The sequence below is a fragment of the Gorilla gorilla genome, chromosome 8, assembly GCF_029281585.2.
Source record: "Gorilla gorilla gorilla isolate KB3781 chromosome 8, NHGRI_mGorGor1-v2.1_pri, whole genome shotgun sequence".
NCBI classification, from domain to species: domain Eukaryota; kingdom Metazoa; phylum Chordata; class Mammalia; order Primates; family Hominidae; genus Gorilla; species Gorilla gorilla.
Window position 1 is genome coordinate 117,359,257 of NC_073232.2, and position 22,040 is coordinate 117,381,296.

Consider the following 22,040-nt stretch of genomic DNA (forward strand, 5'->3'; position numbering starts at 1 on the left):
CTCTTTGAGGAATCACCACACTACTTTCCACAGCAGCTGAACTAATTTACACTCATACCAACGTGCATAGGTATTCTATTTTCACCTCAACCTCACCAGCATCTATTATTTTTTGACTTTTTAATAATCATCATTCAGACTGGCATGAGATGGTATCTCACAGTGGTTCTGATTTGCATTTCTCTAATGATCAATGATGTTGAGCTGTTTTTCTTATGCTTGCTGGCCACATATATATCTTCTTTTGAAAAGTATCTGTTCATGTCTTTTGCCCACTTTTTAATGTTTTTTTTTTTCTTGTAAATTTAAGTTCCTTGTAGATGCTGGACTTTTGTCAGATGCATAGTTTGCAAATATTTTCTCCCATTCTGTAGGTTGTCTGTTTATTCTATTGATAGATTTTTTGCTGTGCAGAAGCTGTTTAGTTTAATTAGATTCCATTTGTCATTTTCTGCTTTTGTTGCAATTGCTTTTGGCATCTTCATTGTGAAATCTTCCAGTTCCTATGTCCAGAATTATATTTCCTAGGTTGTCTTCCAGGATTTTTTTTATAGTTTTGGGTTTTACATTTAAGTCTTTAATCCATCTTGAGTTGATTTTTGTATATGATATAAGGAAGGGGTCCAGTTTCAGTCTTCTGCGTTTGGCTAGCCAGTTATCCCAGCACCGAAACAGCATGATACTGGTACAAAAACAGACATAGACCAATGAAACAGAAGAGAGAGCATGGAAATGAGGCCACACATCTACAACTATCTGATCTTCAATGAAGCTGACAAAAACAAGCAATGGGAAAAGGACTCCCTGTTCAACAAATGGTGTATTGTATATTTCAAAATTATAAAGTATATTTGAAATTTATTTACCACAAAAGATGACAAATAAATGAGGTAATGGATATGTTAATTAACTTGACTTAATCATTTTACAGCATATACATACAGTATATCAAAACTTCACATTGTACCCCGTCAATGTATGCAACTATGATTTGTCGGTTAAAATAATATTAATAAAATTATCATTTTTAAATTTAAAATCTAGCTAATCAGTTTATAAAGCATTCATACTTTGACCTTATCAGTATTTTACCCTTAATATTTCCCTCATGCATACCCCAATATTCAGTGTTTTTAATTCCTGGGGAAGTTTTTGCCCTGGAGATAATACTCACAAAGAAGAAAAACACAAAGGATCTTGGTCCTGCCACCCCCTTCCAAGACCAAGAGCTAAGTGTGTTATGAAGAGGCTGGTACTAATGTTCCAAGTTGGATTCTAGGGCCACTGACACAAGCTCTAGCTGTGTCTTTGCAAAGGGTTGGTTTCTGCTCTATGGCATGAATGGGGTTGGACAGGATTGTGATGTTTCTGAGGTTGTAGCGTCCAGCTGTCTTGAGGACTGTCGTGGCTGGGTGAGCGGTTATGGTTCCCAAGAAGTTCCTGTCTGACCTATTTTATATGGTAGGATTTGGAGACTGTTTGCACAAAGGGTTAAGTTGCTAAAAATAAGTTTGAAGCCACTTGACCTTTTCTGGCACTTCTATTAGTAGCACCTGTGAGTCTGTGGTTCTAGGAGCTGATTCCATTTCTTCCCTGGAGTTTTGGCTGTGGCTTCCTATTTCCTTTTGTTCCCTGCATCCTTTCTTGGTCTTTGGTCAGAACTCAGAAGGGCTCCCAATTATGGAGATTTTCAGATGATTCTTGTGCTATTATTGAGCTCATTAATTGTTATCCAATTAATGACAATACCCTCAGGAAGGCGAACAATCTACAAGGTAAACATGACATGGGACACAGGCAGGAAAGTGAGACCTCTTTTGGCCATAAGACAGTTTGTCTTTGAGATGCAAACACCATGCTTATGAAGTTTATCTAACAGAATGAAAGTATTATAACTGTTCATTCAACAAGTATTTACTGATGATCTACCATGTGCCAAGTGCTATAATAGGATCAATTGATACACTATCCAGTAAAAGCCTGTGAGGTCAAGCATTGTGTCTAATAAGGAGGAATAAAGGTAATTTCAACTCAGTACAAAGATTTCTCCACTGGGGAGGAGACCAGATTGTTACAGGAGCCTTGTGAAGAGTTGGTTCCAAGGATTTGTGATGTACACTCAATCTAGAGAGGGAGAAGATGCCTAAACTGAACTTCTTAGTAGTAAGGACTTCTTTTATCTAGTGCCTTGAAAAACACTACCATTACTAGTTACTTAACAAATGTAGAAGTATCAGTCGGGGAGTTGGGGGAAGAAGACAGGCAGGAAAGTATATTAGTTTATCCTGTCCTTCAAATAGAAAATAATATTGTCATAGCTAAAATGTAACGACTGCATTATATGTGTCAGACACTGTTCTCAGGGATTACTACTTAGCTCATTTTAATTCTTCTAACTCTATGAAGTAGGTATTATGAACTTCCATTTTATAGATGTGGAAACTAAAAATCATTATTTGCACACATGTGATGAAGAGTTTACACAGAGGGCCTGATCCTAGTTCCCTTCTTGAAGAAGACTGGAAAAATCTACTGGAAAACATTAGTTTTTCCCCAGTCATTAGTGTTAGTCTTCAGAAAATCCCTGTGGTAGAATTCATGATTGAGTAATTTTTTAAAATTATTTATTTATTTTTAGACAGAGTCTCACCCTGTCACCCAGGCTGGAGTACAATGGTGCGATCTTGGCTCACTGCAACCCCTGCCTCCCAGGTTCAAGTGATTCTCCTGCCTCAGCCTCCTGAGTAGCTGGGATTACATGTACACACCACCACACCCGGCTAATTTTGTATTTTTAGTAGAGACAGGGCTTCACCATGTTGGTCAGGCTGGTCTCAAACTCCTGACCTCGTGATCTGCCCGCCTTGGCCTCCCAAAGTGCTCCCAAAGTGCTGGGGTTACAGGCGTGAGCCACCACGCCCAGCCTATGAACTTTTTAAATGTTCATAGGATTTTCATAAATTCATACCTGATCTTCACATCTTTATTTTGTCCTATAAAATTTTGTTTTATAGTCATTTAATTAAAAGTAGGAATACAGCATACTCAAATAAAGGCATTATTGATTACTTGTTTATATTAGCAATAATAATATGTACTGAAACAATTTATCTTTACTATCTGATGCTTTCTAGAAACTTTCTAGGAGTTTTCTTTTTTCAGGCAGTTTTAATAGGATGCTTGAAAATTCATCTTTACTCTTTTGCAGACATTAAGCACAGGGAGCTTTATGTGTCCTGAGGCTAGTTCTGCACTGAATACTGCTCATGGCCTTCTGGTCTATCCTGGCCTAAATTTGGTCCTAGAAATGTGAAGGAACTTGGATGCTTGAGAGGGAAGAGGTGCCAGGGGCAGTTATTAACCTGCTTGGCATATCTGAGCAGGCATGCCTCTCCTCCCCTCCCTAATACCTGTGGCAATGTCATGGCCCCTCTTACACATGCCTCACCTCATTCTATCATCACAGACCTCAAAAAAGTGAAGCCCAAGCCCCAAATTTTCTTTTCTTCAGCCATGTTTAATCCTTCTTAAGGTTTCTTTGCAAAAATCTTCACTCACTACTCCTCTACTGTTGGCCCAACCTCCTTTTTCTATTCTCAACTTTTCCTTCTTACCAATTACCTTCAATATGAGTGACTTCCAGTTCATGTAGTCTAGAACCAAAATTTTCTGCAATATTGAAAATGTATACAGAATGCATTCGTATTTCCTAAATGCTGCTTTAAAGGGACTTACATGTTGGAGAAAGGGAGGCAATGAGGCATGATGTTTATGATTCTTACTCTAGGAGAGATGGATGGGCACAAATCCCATTCTTCTCACCAGCTAGGAGAGGCAGCTTACAGGAGAAGTTAAGCTTATGGTTCAAAGCCACCTGCCTGGTTTGAGTCTGAGTTTTGTTGCTTCATGGCTACACGTCTTTGGGCAAGTTGTTTAAGCTCTTATGACTAATCGTGCCTTTTTAAGTAGAGAAAAAATCATTCCTAACTCATAGAGTTGATGCGAGGATTAAACGAAATCAACATTTACATTTTAAATATAGCTAACATATCGTGTACTCTCAATATCAATGAATTGTTATTATGTGATATTCTCATTTTACTGAAGAGAAAAATTAGATAAATGATACCTTCCTTAAAAGTTCATTTTGAGGATTAATGAAGATAATGCTTATAAACACCGAACACAATGCCTGACACAGGAATGGTCTCAATACCCATTAGCATTTATCACCATTATTATATATACTTTCCCAAACATTTCCACAAGTTTAACCCTTATGATTTCCACTTTTCCTTAAAGAAGAAAACTCTGAATGTTTGCATCATGTATTTCTTTGCTTGGTGTATTTGTGTGTACTTCCCTTGCACTGAGTTTCTAGAAGTGGAGACTTGGGACTTTAAGACGAGGGACCTGATTGCTTACACCCAATGAATGTCAGATAGTTTCCTGGTGAGTTGTTATGGTTCTAAATAACTATAAGTTCATGGGCTTCTCAGCAGTTTGTGTTAGGTGAGGAAGTGCCGTTCTTGAATGCCTATTTGTGCTGCCTTGTTACTAGGGGAGGCGCAGAGTGCAAGCAGCAATTAAGCGTGTCCAGCTAAGGCAGTGCTGCTGCTTCTTTTTTTTTTTTTTTTTTTTTGAGATGGAGTCTCGCTCTGTTGCCCAGGCTGAAGTGCAGTGGCGCCATCTCGGCTCACTACAAGCTCCGCCTCCCGGGTTCATGCCATTCTCCTGCCTTAGCCTCCCGAGTAGCTGGGATTACAGGCGCCCACCACCATGCCTGGCTGTTTTTGTATTTTTTTAGTAGAGACGGGGTTTCACCATGTTAGCCAGGATGGTCTCGATCTCCTGACCTCGTGATCCTCCCGACTCGGCCTCCCAAAGTGCTGGGATTACAGGCGTGAGCCACCGTGCCCAGCCAAGGCAGTGCTTCTTAACTGGGTGTGATTCTGCCACCCATCCCCACCAGGCGATATTTAGCAGTCCCTAGAGACATTTTTGGTTGCCACAACTGTGTGAGAGTGTTACTGCATCTGGTAGAGGCCAGGGATGCTGCTAAATATTCTGCAATGAGTAGGACATCTTCCACAACAAAGAATTATCCAGCTCAAAATGTCAACAGTGCCAACATTGAAAAGCCCTAGGCTAACGCCATCAACATGGCAGAAGGTGGGCAGCGGCTTCCCTCTGTGGGCTGGAGGAGGGCCTCAGGCCACAGCTCAGATTGTGGTGAAGAATGTTCTTCTTACCCTCAGCATCCAAGTTATTTTACTATACCTCTGGCCAGCTGAGCAGCTTAATTTCGTCCCCTGTGGACCTAGGGACAGAGCAGTTTTGAAGTACAAATCTCTTACCCCTATCATTTCATCCAAAGGGGAGCCTAATCCTGAGCAGTGCTGGAGCTTAGGAGAAATATTGAAGAAAGATAATTAGGGTCTCTGGCCTTAGGAAGTTTACTGTCTGGTGAGTTGCATATATTTATAAAAATCATTCTATTTCTAATTGATAGCTTAAGCAAATAAATATACACACACCTTCACAAACAAAGGCACCCTATGGGCTTGTATGTATCCAGAAACTGCAAACTTGAGATGGAACTAAGAAATGGATTCAGATTTAAGGACCTTTAGCTGTGTCTAGTGGTCTGTCTGTCTCTTAGTGCATTTCCCTGTTTGTGTGAACCTCTGACTCTCTGATTCTCTAGATGTATGTGTGTGTGGGAGGGGAGGGTGGTGAATGTATGTGAAGCTGCACACATGTGCGTGAACTGTCTCTGTCTCTCTCTGTTTCTTTCTCTATCTCTGTGTGTTTCTGTTTCTCTCTGTCTTTTGGCTATTGTCTTCATATTACCACCTCTCTCTCTATTTCTCTGTCACACTGTCAATTTTTTTTTCTCTCTGTATATGTACATCATTTTTATAGACCTGATATTCCTATCAGGCAAGGAATATTTCTCCTGGTGACAAGATTTGAGAGACAATTCTTTCCTAACAGCTTCAGTAAGAGAAATCTTGAGGATGTCTTCTAAGTTGTGATCACCTGATCACCATAGCCAAGATGTCTCATGACCCTACTGTATCACGTGACATTCCAGGGCTTCAGAGGCATGGGCTGCTGTGATTGACCAGCCTGGCCAAAAGCACATAGCTGGAGTCAGGTAGACAGCTCCATAAAGGATGACAGGAAAGGGTACTGAGCCGACCCAAACCACAGGTGTCCACTCTAGTGAGCCAAGAGCAACTCAAGAGAACAACTTAATAATGCAAGTGCTGGAGGATGTGTAATCTACATTCTGGGTTCTCTAGAAGTATAAAGGAGAGAGATCAGTGTGAGCTGGCGTGACGAGGGAAGGCTTCCAGGAGGACTTGATTCTTGCTTTCAACCTTGAAAGATGTGTGAGATTTTAACTAGATGGAAGGAAGTAAGCCTTCCTGATGAGGGAAGAGTTTCTCTGCATGTTTTATTGGTTTTGCTGCCTTGTTTTAAGCTCCCAAGAGGCAGAGACTTTTCTTTCTTTGTTAGTAGAGCATAGTATTCATTGACCACAATCAGGCTTCGTCAGTATGGTGCCAATTCTCTGAATGCTACTCTGCCAGTGACCGTAGGGAGAGAATGGAAGAATACCAACTGAGAAACTTCTAATCCTCAGAGTACCAGCATGATATAAAGAAACAGGGAGTTGCTTATAGATTCTTGATATTAGACCTTTGTCAGATGGATAGATTGCAGAATTTTTCTCCCGTTCTGTAGGTTGCCTGTTCACTCTGATAATAGTTTCTTTTGCTGCGTAGAAGCTCTTTAGGTTAATTAGATCCCAGTTGTCAATTTGGGCTTTTGTTGCAATTGCTTTTGGTGTTTTAGTCATGAAGTCTTTGCCCATGCCTATGTCCTGAATGGTATTGCCTAGACTTTCTTCTAGGGTTTTTATGGTTTTAGGTTTTATGTTTAAGTCTTTAATCCATCTTGAGTTAATTTTTGTATAAGGTGTAAGGAAGGGGTTCAGTTTCTGTTTTCTGCATGTGGCTCACCTGTTTTCCCAGCACAATTTATTAAATAGGGAATCCTTTCTCCATTGCTTGTTTTTGTCAGGTTTGTTGAAGATCAGATGGTTGTAGATGTGTGGTGTTATTTCTGAGGCCTCTCTTCTGTTCCATTGTTCTATATATCTGTTTTGGTACCAGTAGCATGTTGTTTGGTTACTGTAGCCTTGTAGTATGGTTTGAAGTCAGGTATACCTGTGTAACAAACCTGCGCATTCTGCACCTGTATCTCAGAACTTAAAGTAAAAATTTTAAAAATATTACAGTAGTCAGATACATTTTGGATACATTGGGTTAACAAAATGAGACATTTGTCTTCTGGGGGGAAAAAAAAAAAGAAAGAAAGAAACCAGGTGGCTTCAGACCAAATAAAGTATCCGTATAGTCCCTTGTGGTGCCCTCAGTCCTCTGCGTGTCTGGCCTCAAGTGTTTTACATTGAAATTTTGGCATTAACACAGGTAGATCAGATTGTTTATTAATTCAGTAAAGACTTCAGTATCACCTAATATGTACTACACACATAGGTCCCAGTGGTTCAAAAATAAATAAGACAGGATCCTTCTTTAAAGTTTATATCCAAATAGAGAAGACACAGAAATGAATTAGCAATTGCATACATGATTTGATTGTGCTGTGCAAAGCAGTGGTCCTCAAACATGGCTGCACATGGAAATCACCTGCGACCTTTAAAAAATACTGACGCCTTGGTCCCATCTGTGAAAGTTTTTATTTCATTGGTCTGGTGAAGAGGACACAGGCATCTGTATATTTCAGAGTTACCTCCCAGGGCTGTCATTAGCAGTAAAGTCTGAGAACCACTGGGATAAGGATGCTTTGGGAGCAGGGAAAGGGCTCTGCAGTGATACTAGGGAAGGAAGGACTGCTGGAGGGGCAAGGCCCAGTGAGCTTGGAAAGAGGAATGAGAGTTCACTAGGGAAGGAGAGGGGCAGGAGATGATTGGATAAGGACGTTGGAGCTCTTCCTGCTGGAAGTCAGGAAGTCTTTCTAATTTTGGCCTAGTCCCTGTGTGGCCTTAGGCAGACATCCATTTTTTTCTGTGCCTCAATTTCTCCTTCGGTCAAATATGACTAATGATGCCTGCTTTCCTTACCTTAGGGGTCTGCTGTTAGGATAAAATGAGGTAAAGAAAAAGGAAACGATAGAATGTCAATGATCATTGGGAAAAATAACCCATTAGAGTAAAGCCTCATTTATTCAGCCTCTTTGGGGAAAGAAGTGTTTTACATAAATGAACTTTCAGATAACTAAATTTCGACCTTTCAAGAAGTAATAATTTTATTTTAACCAATAAAAATCATTTTAGTTTTTCTAAAACATACCACTTGCAGCCGAAGTAATAATTTTATTTTAACCAATAGAAATCATTTTAGTTTTTCTGAAACATACCACTTGCAGCCTTAATTTCTTAAACAGAGTACCCTGGATGCCATCAGCCCCTGTTTCTTTTCTTCTGTGCCTTCAGCCCCGCAACATAGATGTCAGCACTGAACTGTGCTGTGTTACAGTAATGCCCCCAGGGCTGTTGAGTAGTGTAGGGATTTGTGGCATGGAAGATTGGGTTTTGAGTTCTTAGGTCTGTTTTTCATAAGTTTTCTGTTTCTCTTGCTATCCAAGTATCAGCTCTTGGTTCTCACCATTTTCAATTCTACTTTCCATTTCTAACTTGCTGCTGCTTCTCTACTGAAGACTGGAAAACCAGAATACAAATCTTAGAATAGCGTATAAACTCTGAGGCATTAGACTATAAGTAAGAGCTTGCCAGAGAGAGTGGATTGTGTGATCTTTAGTAAATGAGTTTTTAATGTGTGTGTCAGCTCTTTTCAGTGGACTTTTTGGGCCTTACTCTGGCCTGGGTCTCTAATTTAGGAGACAGCTGACTGGGCTTTATGTGTGGAAGGTCAGAGGTCCACGAGGATTATTTGTAGGGATTCTCAGGCCTCCATCTTCTAGGTGGTGGCCAGAGAGACCTTTAAGGTTTTCCACCTTGCTCACCAGGAGAATTTTGTCCATGTCAGACCAGATTTTGAATGTCTATTGCCAAACTTCTGTTATTTTCAAGGCAGGAATAAAGAAGGAGACCTAGGATTAAACTCAGGAAGGAAGGAGTATCTTGAAGCAAACAGCCCAAACTGAGGCAATACCGTGTTCTCCATCGGGTAGAACAGGCAGGTAAAGTGGGAGGGCAGAGGAGGAGGAAGTGGTGGAAGGAGTCAAGAAAGTTAAGACAGAGGAGATAGATGGAAGACACTGGGGAAGGGAGAACTTCTGGGAAGGTGCAAGATGGAGAAGGCCAGGAGCAAGGTGTAGACCAGCATGACTATGCACTGTGTATTCTTCTCTATTTTCTTTGAATCGTTGATTCATTGACCATTCAGTACTCATGTCTCGTGACCCTTACAGATGACAGTTCCTAGGAGCAGCCACACTGTGGGGACTGCCAGTGGCGACATTCTGCTGGTTCCCATACTGCAGGATGGTCCTCTTTGAGAAAGTGGATTTCTGAGTAGCAGTTGGCCCTGAGTGCATCCCACTTTGCTGTCTGCTATCGGTGTTGTCACTGAGCTTCTGTCTCTCCCTTCCTTTCCCAGGTCGGTGGCCGGATTGGATAAGGAGGCGGACCTGGTGCACATGGAGGTGCGGACCACGGATGGATGTGAGTTCTGCTACAGCCAGGCTAGGCCCAGGGAGATCTGCCTGCAGGTCTCTGTCCTCCCCCAATTTGCATTTTAATATCTTGGGAAGATGAAAAGCTCTGAGCTCCATTACAGCCACATCCATCCTCACTTCCCAGAGTAAGGGTGAGAAGTCCTTTCCTAAGGGAGACTTTTCATTGAAACAAACTCTTGGGAATGAATTGTCTGGGGATATAGGTTAATGCAATGAATTTTGAGGCTCCTGTTTGTAATTTCTTTGGCATCTTCAGAGTAATTTGAAGAGGAATGTCCATAACTCATCATAGTATTTTACATTCACATGGCGAATTGCAAGGGCTGCCTGCTTCAAAGTATGAACCCTTTATATAGGCAACCTTACCAAAAAATGTAATGGGGCATTATTTGCAAAACTGTTTATTCATCCATTCGAGATACTTAGGGATGGCCTGCTAAGTGTCAGACATAATTTTAAGCCCTAGAGAGAGAGAAAGTGATGAGCAAGTTCTATACTATCCCTACAAAAAAGGGACTCTTCTAGCAGTGAAATTGCAGGATTTTAAACACATGACCCGCTGTGTACCTTGTTCAGCTGTGTACTTCTTACACAAAATTGGACTGAAAAAGCATCATTTTGTAACAATTTAAGCATTTTATTCTTCTCAGAGTTGTTTATACTTAAAGGGCTCTTCTCCATCCAGGAAAAATAAAATCAGCTTAAACAAAAATATATAAAAATATAATTAGCATAGATTGAGAACAGAGTCAAATAATCTACTAGTGGTGAGGCAGAGGTGCAGCAGAACAAGCACCTGTCTGTGAGTTGGGGTACTCGGCTCTGTTACCCTCTGGCCTTGATACCAGGAAAAACTCCTTAACCTCTCTGGGCTGTAACTTCCTCTGTGATCTGAGAATACTCATCCTTGCCCGGAGCACCTCCCAGGATTATAGGTTAATCAAATAGAAGATGAATATTAGAGAAACTCAAAAATGTTGTATAAATGGAAGGCGATTCTGTTTTGACCTGGCTGTTGGCATTGTGGTATCGTTCAGAGTTTAAGTAAAACTGCATGTGCTTTCTGCAGGAGAAATCTACTGTTGGAGGCCAACCATAGATGCATGCCAGAAATATGCATTTGGGGGAATGTGTTTTATATGATTTATTTTTATTTTTAAAAGAGTTAGAAGGTAATCAGAATTTGTTACTATATTTCTGCCACTCTCTACTCCTCCCTCCCTCCTTCCTTCCCTCCCTCCTGTCCTCCCTCCCTTTTTCCCTCCCTCCCTCGTTCCCTCCTTCCTTTCCTTGCCCCTTCCCTTCCCTTCCCTTCCTTTCCTCCTTCCTTCATCCCTCCTTCCTTTCTTCCCTCCTTCCTTCCCTCCCTCCCTCTCTCCTTCCTTCCTTCCCTGCTTCCTTCCTTCCTTCCTTCGTTCCTTCCTTCCTCCCTCCCTCCCTCCTTCCCTCCTTCCTTCCCTTCCTCCTTCATTCCTTTTCATCTCATTTGATCCTTAAATAGATGTAAATCGGTGAGACAGCTAGGGATGACCTACACTCTTTTTAATGTATTTTTTAACTGAAGAGCTATTGGGAATTTAAGAAGATACTGTCACACACTTAAATTACTGATCATAAGGGTGGTGGAGCCTGGATTCAAAATTATATTATCCGATTCTTATGGCTGAGAAAGAAACTGGGAGAAGAATGAGATGTAGGGGTTTCAGGGAGCATAGAAGGACAGGAGGAGGACAGCAAATAGCCAGTCTCAGAAAATGACCCACAGGCCAGTTTTCAGGACAACTCTCGCATGGGTTTTGCCTCCTAAGTCAACCTGTTTAGGCCATATTTGTGATCTGTCATGGTCATGGTATTTCAGAGTTGGAGGATGGTCTGAGTTCTGACCTGGTGTAGGAATCCCTTCTCCCAAAACTCTAACAGTACATTCTCAGGCTTCGTGAGCTCAGGCTTAAGACACATTATTTTCTGATGCTGGACAGCTTCTTTAAAAAAATGTAGTTTCTGACATTAAGCTAAAATTTATTTTATGAAAGTTCAAGAATTCTGGTCCAAATTGGAATGAGGCCTATGGTGCAGGACTTCCGTGAAATTTTATGAGATTACAAATGCAAAACACATAGAGCAGTTTCTGGCCTATTGCCAGAATTCAATAATTGAATAAAGGCAGGCAGAAATATAACAGAGATAAATGTCATGTGCTGTACTTAGGTTAAAGTATAGAATATATTAGTTCTGTTCCATCTTCTAGGTTTTTTATTTTATTTTATTTTTTCATTATAAATCCTCCACTGGAATTCTAGGGTTTTTAAAATCAATTTTTAATAGCTAAAATAATGCTTTTTCAATCTAGTAAATTGTCCCTAACTCAACTTTATTTAGAAAGTACACATAGCAAAACTGCCTTAGTCTGGGCATGTTTTATTTACATACCCTAACAAAATGCATAATGCCTTTCCTTTGTGGTATGCAGTGAGTGCTCCCTCACACTTCTGCATTCACAAACACACACACACACACACACACACACATCTCTACCATCATTTGAGTATCATCAAAAATACAAAAATGTTTTATTTACTGTTTTTCCTGACATGGTAGTTTAACTCAAATTTGCCCAGATTCACATAGCTAATTGGCGATAGGAAAAAACAAACAAACAAACAAAAAAGCAAGTTAGAACAAAAACCTCCCAATGGACTAGTGGGAAGGAAACTTCTGATAAAGGACATCTACAAAAAACCTAAAATTAACATCATCTTGATGATGAGATACTGAATGCTTTCTCCCCGAAGAGCAGTAAAATGGCATGAATATTTACTCTTAACACTTTTATTCAACATTATGCTGAAAGTCCTAGGCAGTGCAATAAAGCAAGAAAAATGAAATACAATTCATATAGACTGCAAAGAAGAAAATAAAACTTGTTATTCTCATTGACATGATTGCCTATGTAGAAAATCCTAAGGTATCCATAAGAAAATCTCCTAGAACTAATATGTGAGTTGAGCAAGGTTGCAGGATATAACACATTCGGTGTAGAAAGGATATTATTTTCAATCAATGGTGTTGGATCAGTTGGGCAGTAATCTGGGGGAAAATTAACTTCAACCTATGATTCACAACTTATACAACGATTCACAACTTATACAAAATTTAACTCCAAATAGATCATAGATCTAAATATAAAACATAGATTTATAAAACTTTTAAAAGAAAACATAGGGGAAAATTTTTATGACCTTGGGATGGACAGAGTTTTTTAAAATTACACTAACAGCAAAATTGATAAATAATTGATAAATTGAGCTTCATCAAAATTTACAACTTTTGCTATTCAAAAGATACTGTTAAAACACTGGGAGAAAATACATGCAAATCAATATCCAACAAAGGACTTGTAGCCAGAACATATAAAGAATGCTTAAAACATAGCAATAAGAAACAGCTCATTAAATAAAAGTTTGAATAGATCATCTAGCAAAGAAAATATAAAGATTACAAATAAACACATGAAACAGTGCCCAACATTATTAGACATTAGGGAAATGCAAATTAAAACCATAGTGATATATCACTATATGTCTATTGTTATCACCAAAATAAGCAAAAATGACAATATCAAGTGCTGGCACAGAAGTAAAGCAATAGAACTCTCATACATTGCTGGTGGGAATGCAAAATGGTACAGCTACTCTGAAAAGATATTTTGGTAGTTTGTTATAAAGTTATACACATCTTATAACCCAGCAATCCCACTTCTGCTATATATTTTGCCTAGAAAAATGAAAAATTTATATTCACATTAAAACCTGTACACAAATGTCTGTAGAGATTTATTAATAATCACCAAAAACTGGAAACAAATATCTTTGAATGAGTGAATGTATTAACAAGCTGTGGCACATCTACAAAATAGGATACTACTCGGTATTACTCATATTTGAAACAACACATGAATTTTAAAGGTGTTATGTTGAGTGAAATAAGCTAATCTCAAAAGGTTACATGCTGTATTATTCCATTTATGTGATCTTATGGGAAAGACAAACTATATAGATAGAGAATTTACTGGTGGTTTCCAGAGTGGGGAAAGTATTTGACATGAAAAGCTGCATGAAATATTTTTTAGGATGATGTCACTGTTCTGTAACCTGATTGTGGTGGTGGTTACATAAGTCTATATATCTGTTCAAACTTACAGAACTCTATGCCAAAAACTCACTGTGTGTACATTGAAAAATATGTTTATATTAAAAATACTAAAATTAATATTTTTGGTTAATAAAAGCTAGGAGGCATAGTTCCTGACTTCTAGTTCTATAGCAATTCCTGCTTTTCTCATTCATTCATTTATTCATTCACTTACTTATGCTTTTACCCAATCAACATCTACTTAAAATCTATACATACTGTGCACTGAGGGGACACACAGGTGAATGTGATATCATCCTTACCATCAAGGAGCTTCTAGACTTGTATTTGAATGACGGACAATTCAAATGATGGACAAGTATTAGAATGTTGCTAGCACACTTTGACAAGGACTTTAATGGAGTTGGGAATATATTGTGTTGAATCATAAATGAGATTGAGACTAATGACCTAAGCAAGTTAGGGGAACCATCTCAGAAACAGAATGTTTGATTTGGTACTAGGGATTAGTAGGAAATTATCTGAGCATTCTGAATAGAGAGAAGAAACTTGCAAGTTCCCAGAATCATGAGAGGTGGTATGTTCAAGGCTGTAAGTTATAATCTGGAAAAGAATGAATGGAGATAGGTTGGTGAAGGTGGGTTGAAGAGGACCTCTGAGGGAACAGGTAGGTAGCTTCCTGAGCCACAGTTCATGCTGCACACCAAGCCATCTATGGCCATCCTTGCCTGTTTATAATGATAAAGCTTCATGAAGCAATTATATTTCCCCCAGCTGCAGTCTCACATATGGATGGTACCAATCAATCTCTGGTCACTTCACCTTCCGTTCTACCTGCCTCTTTTATCTGCTTGTTTCACATTTAAGATACAGGAAGAGATAGATGAAAAGCTAGGACTCATTTCAGCTCCTTCAGACCCCAGCCTCCATCTCTGGAGCACAAGGCAGCTTTTGCTCTGTTTCCCTGGTCCCCGATCCAGACTAACTTGGTGCATGATTTAGGAATGATTCTGAGAAATGTAGAAGTCAAGTGGCTTGTCTAGCGGCCCCGGACAAGTGGTGGAGGAGCAGACTGTGACTGTGGTGGTAGAGCAGACCAGAGACTAGCATCAGTGATGAGGTCAGGTAACATCCTGTACCCTGCTTCTCAGGGACTATACTCTGAGCAGACAGACTTATCCAGTACCCTCAGCACTGCGTCCAGGTCTTTTCTTGCTTGATGACACTGGACTTGCCAAGCCTGCCTGCACTATCTGCCCAGGCAGATAGGTGGGCCTGGGGAGGGTGTTGAAATGAATGACTCTCCAAGCCCTGGTAGAGGGTTGCACTGCCCTGGCTGAAGTGTGGGCACCAGCAGCCATTAGGTACCACTCTTTCTGCTCAATCTCCATGGGAGCCATGTTTGCAATTTGTGTTTGTCTTTTTGAGCAATAAAGAGATATGGTCTTTTAGCTATTCACAGACAGGCAGACGTGGAGAGTAGACACCTAAATTCTAATTCCGGTTTTTCCACTGAGAGGCTGTGTGATCCAGGGAAACAAGTAAACCTCTCTAGGTTCCTTTTTCCTAATTATAAAATGAAGCAGAATTAATGATTTATGTATTCATTCAGGGAACAGAAGCAAGATCTGCTCATGAAACATCAATTAAATATTGCTCTATGTAGTTCCCAGAGTAAGACGGGGATACTGGCATCTACGCAAATATTAATATAGAAATTTGTGCTTTTCTTATGTTTGTTCATTGGTTCACAATCCACTCCTCTGTAATGGAACACTCTTCAGGTATAGAAGACAAGTGGTCCTCAAACCAAGCATTATAATCACCTCACGAATAAACACACACACACACACACACACAGACACAAACAAACAAGCATGCACACACACACCCTTACCTGGGCCCTACCACAAATCAATCAATGAAGTATCTCCTGGGAAAGGTCCTGGGCATTGGCCTTTTATAAAGTTGTCCTGCTGATTTTAGGACATGTAGGATTGAGAACCAACGCACTAGATCTGAGCTGGCTGAACTTTAACATGCATGTGCACCATCTGGAGAGCTTGTTAAAATATATACCCCCCATTTCTGACAAGCTCTCAGCTGCTGCTTCTGGTCTGGGGACAGCACTTTGATTAACACTGCACTGCACTGAGCTGCCGGGTATATACAGATAAAAAGGACACAATCAGCACCAAGTAGCTCACAGGCTAATGGGAGAGGCAGATATGCACACAGATCGTTGTTGCAACACATTATGCTAAAGGCCACGGAGATTCTGCTGCAAGTATCATGAAAAATTGCTGTGGGGACCAAAAGGAAGGGTTGCGCAACTGCTGAGGAGTGACCAAAGGCTGCACAGAAGAGGCCATAGCTAAGCCTCATCTTGTGGGATGAATTGGATGAGTTTCCACCATCCAAAGGGATGGTAGAAATGGGGTGTGGGAAAGTTATGCTAGAGCTGTGCTGTCCATTATGGTAGTCATTTAGTCACAGTGGTTATTGAGTCCTTGAAATGTGCTGTCCAAATCAAGCTGTGCTTTAAGTATAAGATACATACCAGGTTTCAAATATTTATTATACTATGAATGAAAAATTGTTCCTTGGTAATTTTTATATTGATGACATGATGAAATGATAATATTTTGGGCTAAATAAAACATATAAATGAACTTCACTTTTCTATTTACTTTTAAAACATGATTACTGAAAAATTTAAAACATCATTTGTGGCTTTTTTTTTTAATATATACTGGATGGTGCTGCTCTAGACTGAAGGAGCCCCAGAGAAGCAGCACAGAGCATGGCTTTTTCAGTTGTGTGGTGTGGCATTGACAATTCTGACTTTGACGCGGACTCCAACACTCTGGATCTAACCCAACATAAGCTGGTCTCTTTTCTTGTTTATATATCGGAATCTCTCCTCTGGCCTAGTCCTAGTCTCCCTCTGTAGGAGTCAGACTTCCTGAATTAAGCTGAAAGCATTAAATTATTTTTTTTTGCCCTGGCAAGGTTTAAACAGGGCAAAGCCAACCAGTTTGGTTAACAACTGTGTGAATAATCCTATTTCTGTCATGAGATTCAGGATTCAAATGGCTTTTCCTCCCATTCGCTTCTGGAGTTCATCTTTCTCTGAATGTCCCTGCACATGCTTTCTCTCTGACACAGTTACTCAGTCACAGACCGACAGACAGAAGGACACACACACCCTCCATTTAAGAGGCAACTGAGTGTCAATAGAGAGAGTATTAACTTGATGACATAAAAGTTGGAGAACTAACTGTCATTTAGACCTTGGACAAATTTCTTAGCCTTCCTGTGATCCCTCATCTGGTGTTTTACCTATTTGAAAATACTAACAAACGTAAGAAGTATTTTTATAATTTATTTTTTTCATCAGTTTACTAATGATGATCTTATTATAGAGTAAAATTGACAACAAGGGAGATTTCAGTTCAATGAACAAAGCAGTAACAACAGAGAGTACCCAAAGATGACCTGACCTGGGCTGCTTTGTGAAGTAGTGAGCTCCTCTGCATGAAATTCCCAAGTATGGTGTCCCATGGGGCACTGTGATAAGTGAACCTGAACATGGGCAAAACATTCGAAGCATCTAGACATGCTAGAAATGTGCAGAATCAGAACCCATAGAACATATGCCACCGTCCTTTGTTTTCTTCTCATCATCATCCCTCATTAAGCAATCACGGCACTTCTTCTAAGGCAAGATAAAGCCTAATACTTCTTAACAGAAATTCCAGGCATACATAAGTAATCAAATGAGCTTGGCACACAAGTGAAACTATTAGCTTTGAAGACTAAACTCTAGGCTCTAGATACATATATTATTGGCTCTTTAAAATATTGATTAATTCAATAACTTTGGAATTGTGTGAACTCAGAGCTCTAGCAGCTCTTTAAGACTTCAGAGGCCAAAACGAGGACAAAGTGGGGGCTAAGGCAATGGGACTGCAGACTGCTTGCCTTCTGTTCAACCATAGAAGGCAGAGTAAAACTCACTTTATGGACTGAGATATAGGATTGTCTTTGATTGAAGGATTCCATAATCAAAAAGTCAGAACATATAAGAGATTCCCACATTATATTACATTCCAAAAGGCATCAAATTGTATAACAACTTGCCCAAGGTCACATAGACGGCCAGTGACAGGGAGTGACCCAGTATGTAGATTCTAGTCAAATACCTAGCCCAGTTTCCTTTCCATGTTTAAAATACATAAAGGTTAGAATCACAGGTACTGGTGTAAAATCACCTGGGTTCAAATTCTAGCTCCGTCACTTCCTAGAGCTGTGGAACTTAGGCAAATTACTTAATCATCCTGTGCCTCAGTTTCCTCTGCTATAACAGGGAAATGATAATAATTGTAACTCCCTGGGTTGTTGCAAGAATGAAATTAGTTAATGCATATAGTTCCTAGAACACCAAACAACACAGAATGAGCAGTCAAAAATGCTACTGTTGTCATCGTCATTGTCATCGTCATCATGATCTTCATATAATCATCCTATTCAGGGTCAGTTTATTTAGCAGGTACAGTGGAAAGAGCCCTGAATGGGATGGTAGGACTGCTGAGATATTCAGTGTCACTTTGGTTTCTAAATATCTGTAACTGCCAGATTGCCTCCTGTGCCATCAAGAAGGCAGATAATGCTGGAATTCTCCTATGGGAGATGAGAAGTTTCACCAAAGCTCAAAATCCATGAACTCAGTAGAAGGAATGGAAACTTCCTTTTATTGTTTGTTGCCTTTGTTTGTTTTTAGAATCGATTATGCTTCAAGCTCTGTATTAGGTATTTGCAGCAATATTGCTTCCTTCCTTGTCTTTACAGATAGGTTAGTTGCACTCCCCAGTCAAGAAAAAGGATGCTGATGGAAGCTAAATAACTTTTTAGAGTTACCTTGAATCTGCTTGTTTTCACTTATTTTCATTTGAGAGTTAATGTTACATAAAATAAACAGCTCGTGGGTATTTCTCTAAGAGAAGGCCTAAAGAGCTGAATTTGCTTTTTGTTCACAATTTTAATTCGCTTTTTCAATTTGTGACAATAGTATATTATTACCCAAAGGAATGGAAGTTGAGTAAATCACAGAAAGTTTTTTCTCTGAGATGACAAGAGGCTTGATGTCTAGGAAGTTTGAATGCTTAGTAATTCTCAAAGGCAAAACATAATCACGGGACACCATGTAATTAAACATAACAAAATGTATAGGCTTTTAATGTCATTCAGTTCAGTTTAACCAGCATTCACTGAAGCTTTATAAAGTCAGCCCAGGAAGAGAAAAGTGGCTAAGATTTTATTTCTGCTGGTAAAGAGGTGATCCTTTTGGAAAGGTATGGCAGAACCAGAACTGGACTTTACAGTGAAATTTGTTGATGTAGATGAGGGGCTTGTCTTGCTGAATAGAGAAAGGCTGTGGCTGCCTGCCTGAGTCCTGTGAAACTTTGAGCAGAAATACAGCCTCTTAGGAAGAAAAGAAGGCTAAGGGCATCAGATTTTCTCCATCTCTCCTCCCACATTCACCAGTTCTCTAAGCATCCTAAGGCATATTCATTTGTGAACGTCCTGTCTCCATCACTGGCATAGGAATCTTCTGAGGGCAAGAACCTGTCTGATGTTCTCTGCTTCCTGGAACCTCAGGATGTGTCTGACACCTGCAGCTTCTCTATACACCTTGAGCCAATACAAAACGAATGAATCAGTCAGTGTAAGGCAGCCCTTCTCATCATATGAGATCCTTGGTCTCACGTCTGTATGGTGAGAAGACATGGATGCTGTCTCCATTTAAATGATGTTACAATGCTCCCTAAAGGGCCTGCTAGCTGTAGAGCTAGTTTGAAATAGGGGTGCATATTTCCAAATAGCAGAATAATCTTCTATTCCTGGTGCAGGGAACAAAGCCTTTGACTTTTCGTTTTTGTAAGTGGAGCAGTGACCACATCAGCTCTTAGAAATATATTAGGAAGACATTTTACATTTAGGAATATATTAAGCATGAAGATTATTTAGGAAATCACTCTCTAGTTTTTACATAGGGATATCCAAATGAGATCTTTCTACTGTCTGTTCTTTCTAGTTTTTCATTTGAGGATATTTCAAAGGAGAGGATAGAAAATAGAAGTTCAAGAATAAGAATTAATCAAAGTCAATTCATTAACATGCAAGTATGTCACGTATTTCATGAGCTTTGCTTACATAAAAGTCCATGTGCATTTTTAACTCCCTCATTCAAGAATTTCCTTTCACATAGCACAATTTCACATCCAGGTTAAACTCAAGGGCTGCCTCCTCTTTGAAGTTCTCCTTGATTTGTCCAGCCCATATACTTTTTTTCTTGTCCAAACATCCATTGCACTTAAGGTAAACGATAATTTAAATTCAGAATATGACTTCACTGTAGAACCTGTGATATCATGGTCTTTCAATTCTCCACAACAAAATAGGGCATTTATTATACATTGAATCTATAAAAGATGCTGAGAGTTGGATTCCTTTCCCTTTCTCTTCATAATAAAAAATAACTAACATTTATTGATCTTTTAAAATGTATCCACAATGTGCTAAGCAATTTTCATGCGTAATCTTGTTTAATCCTGATGACAGTCCTCAGAGGCACATACTAAATTGTCTGTGCCTCACAGCTGAAAAGCCATGCTGCTACTTGGCCAAGGCCAGTCTGCACATAGTAAGTCCCAGATTTAATCTCAGCACTTTCTAGCTTCGGAGTCCTTGCTTTCAGAACCACTGGAGTATGCTCAAGAGATCTGGACCACTTTCATTTTATCTGGTATCTGGCATTATTAAAAAACAAGTAAGAAGGCCACACTTGTTGGAAGCCTATTTGGGGATTTTAAGTTATGTCATAAATACCTTTGTGAATTTCATCATAGAATCTCTATAACTGTATTCAGCCTCATTTGGAAGTAATGTCTAGAATTCTAATTTGAGACATTTTGCATATGTGAAGTTTGAACCAAATGATATTCCCTGCTCACCCTTGACAGCCACAGTTCCTCCACGACCCTGAGTCACTTCTGTTTGACCGCCAGGCCTGCCTGACAATTTAGTTTCCCCATGCCCCTACTTTGGTTCTCTCCTGGCAGAGGGCACTGCGGCACTTATCCAATCTCTATGTTTTGAAAAATAAAAGCATTGAGACTTCCAATATTTGAGTCCAGCTAAGATGGCAAGGCCATCAAATTTTCAGTGATTTTCAAAAACTCATTTCAGTGCTGTCTTCCTGTTAAATTGGACCTTTCATTCCATACTGAGCAGTGGCAAGTAGAGAGCGAGCCAAGAAGTAGGACAAGCTTGGCACAACATTATACCTGCTATGGGCCAAGGTTTAGGTAGGTTTTGATTTTGTTTCTGGTGGCCTCGAATACACTTGCTTCTTTTTTCAAAGTGTCCAAATGAGAGAGTGAATAGTAAATAGCCAGAGGGAAATGAACCAGTGTGTGGGAATAAGAAGGTGTCCCCCTGTGTGTACCTTTGATTACCAGTGCAAAGGGCTTTCTGAGACACTGGCTGGTAAGAAGGAAGCAGGTTGCCATGTCAACACCTGTGGTTTCTTTACATGTTTTTACTGCAGGTTTTCATTGTTTAAGTGCTTTATTCTAGGAGTAAATTACTAAGACTGTATGGTTCCAAGAATATTCCTGGTGGGCTAGCAGCAATGTGCTCCAAAGCACAGCCTGGGCTCCCTGCCTTCCCCTCTCCTCTCAGCCAGAAGTGGAAATCCAGGCCAATCTTGGCTTTCTCTGTGAACCAAGACAAAAAGGAAGGGGCATACAGGCTGTCCTTAAAGCATATTGGACAAGCTGTTGCTACAGGGTCAGGGAATGAGGGTAAGAAAGCCTGTCTCTTTCCTTATAAGGAAGGTCATGACCAAATTGCAGAGCAGAAAGGAATATAAATCATTGAACATGCACACATGTGTTCATTGCAGCACTATTCACAATAGCAAAAACACGCCATCAACCTAAATGCCCATCTACAGTGGACTGGATAAAGAAAATGTAGTACATATACACCATGGAATATCATGCAACCATAAAAAAGAATGAGATCATGTCCTTTGCAGCAACATGGATGGAGCTGGAGGCCATTATCCTAAGCAAACTAACACTGGAACA

The 22,040-nt window shown here is 39.8% G+C and overlaps 1 protein-coding gene across 1 annotated transcript in view; it reads left to right on the plus strand.

The window, feature by feature from the left end:
- The window catches only part of SORCS3 (sortilin related VPS10 domain containing receptor 3), a 627,364-nt gene that overhangs the window by 443,035 nt on the left and 162,289 nt on the right, over positions 1 to 22,040 (plus strand). The window contains exon 6 of the mRNA XM_055352055.2: positions 9,654 to 9,718. Within this exon, the coding sequence (XP_055208030.2) occupies positions 9,654 to 9,718 (65 nt within the window). The remainder of the gene's footprint in view (positions 1 to 9,653; positions 9,719 to 22,040) is intronic.